Here is a 1930-nt window from a genome sequence, read left to right on the forward strand (position 1 = left end):
ACCTTGTGATGTGGTCCTCCTGGCAGCGCTCTGGCGAGGGTGGGGGGCTTCCTTCGGGCTAAACACTCGGGTAAGGGAGCCAAGAGTGGGCGGGTCTGCTTGTGAAGCCTGGATGATGGGGGACCCCCCCTCCCGGGAACCTACCCCACAGAGCCTACTCCCTTGGGTGGGGCTGGCTCCTTCAGGGCGTGTGGCGGTTCCTGAGAAGCCAGGAGCGCAGTGTGCAGGGACTCACACAAACGCTGTCCCAAGACACTAGGGGAAGGGCTTAGAGACCCCTGCTCCAGGCCGCTGAGGAAGGGGCTCTGGGAGACGCTGGGAGGTGGCCCCAGCATAAGCTGGAGGGTTTAGAGAGCCCTCTCCCCCCTCCCCCACAGGAACACGGTGGAAGGAACTCCTAGGACTGGGGGAGGCCCTCAGAGGCCCCGGTCTCTGGCTGAGCAGGCGGATAGGGGCGGGCCAGAGGCTCCTGGGAGCACGGTGGGAACACGGGCGGAGGCCCCCGAGCACTGGGGACTCAGGACTGTGAGGGCAGAGCCCCTGCTCCAGGAGAGACCTTGGAGGTCACACTCAATGGTGGGGCCTCTAGTCCTTGGAGCTGCCCCCCATTGGGGTCTTCATTGCCCCCACCTTTGGCCCCAGAGTCCCTAGATGAAGGGCTGGGCCGGGAGAAGGCGGCTGATGCCTCCCTCTTGTGAGCCTTTGTCAACCAGAGCCCCCCCCTGTCCCTGAGCCCCGTGCACCTCCCTCTCCGAGCTCACACCTGCTTCCCTAATCCCACGCTCCCTCCCTCCCTGAGCCCCTGCTGGCTTCCTCTTAAGTTTCTTCGGGCAGGGGGAGGTCCACCTGATGGGATGGGAGACTCCCATTTGACAAGTGAATGCCAGGGTGGCTGGCAGCAGTTGCTCACTCACCTCCCTGACCCCAGTCCTTCTGACAGAAAAGGAAGGGGGGCAGCTGCTGCCAGATGAGGTGCTGGACGAGGCTGTGCCAGGGTACCGGGCCCCGGGGAGGAAGAGCCTCCTGGAGATCCAGCAGCTGGACCCAGACGATGAGAGCCTGGCCAAGTACAAGCGGGTGCTTCTGGGTCCCCTGCTGCCGGCCGTGGGTACGCTCGGGCCATGGGTGTGAGAGGGGCGGGGTGGGGGCTGGGGGGTGCATCCAGCAGACTTCCAGTTTCTCCTCAGACCCAAGCCTGCCCAACGTGCAGGTGACCAGGCTGACTCTGATGTCTGAGCAGGCTCCCGGGCCCATGACCATGGACCTCACAGGTAAGCGCCTGCTGCAAACCACGGACTGATCTTTGGGGTAGAGACTGCTTAGAACCCTGTGCCCAAACCCTGCTCCTCAGACCCATCACGTAGACCAGTGGTTCTCAACCTTCCTAACGCCGCGACCCTTTCATACAGTTCCTCATGCTGTGGTGACCCCCAACCATAAAATTATTTTCGTTTCTACTTCATAGCTGTAATGTTGCTACTATTATGAATCCGTAATGTAAATACCTGATATGCAGGATGTATTTAGGCGAACCCCTGTGAAAGGGTGGTTTGATCCCCCAAAGGGGTCGCGACCCACAGGTTGAGAACCGCTGATGTCGACTTTACAGATACTGCCCCCTAGGGGGCTCCTGGGGCAGGGTCTCTGCCATCCATAGAGGTTGTTCCTTAGCTGCACTTTCCCTGACAGGGGAGCTGGCTGCACTGAAAAATCAGGTGTTCGTCCTGAAGGAGGGTGTTGATTACAAAGTGAAGATCACCTTTAAGGTGAGGGCAGCTGTCATGGGCGATGCCAGCCACCCACGGATCGGCTTCCCAGAGGGACCCCTTAACACTCTTTGTCCCTCAGGTCAACAAGGAAATTGTCAGTGGCCTCAAGTGTCTGCATCACACCTACCGCAGGGGCCTGCGAGGTGAGGGCCTGTGAAGGG

The 1930-nt window shown here is 60.7% G+C and overlaps 1 protein-coding gene across 1 annotated transcript in view; it reads left to right on the top strand.

Annotated features, from left to right (window-relative positions):
• Positions 1 to 1930, top strand: part of ARHGDIG (Rho GDP dissociation inhibitor (GDI) gamma) — a 25285-nt gene that overhangs the window by 2983 nt on the left and 20372 nt on the right. The window contains exons 2-6 of the mRNA XM_015565590.1: positions 643 to 694; positions 903 to 1108; positions 1188 to 1271; positions 1690 to 1766; positions 1849 to 1912. Of these exons, the coding sequence (XP_015421076.1) occupies positions 643 to 694; positions 903 to 1108; positions 1188 to 1271; positions 1690 to 1766; positions 1849 to 1912 (483 nt within the window). The remainder of the gene's footprint in view (positions 1 to 642; positions 695 to 902; positions 1109 to 1187; positions 1272 to 1689; positions 1767 to 1848; positions 1913 to 1930) is intronic.

This window comes from Myotis davidii, unplaced genomic scaffold (assembly GCF_000327345.1).
Source record: "Myotis davidii unplaced genomic scaffold, ASM32734v1 scaffold100, whole genome shotgun sequence".
In the NCBI taxonomy this organism is placed as follows: Eukaryota; Metazoa; Chordata; class Mammalia; order Chiroptera; family Vespertilionidae; genus Myotis; species Myotis davidii.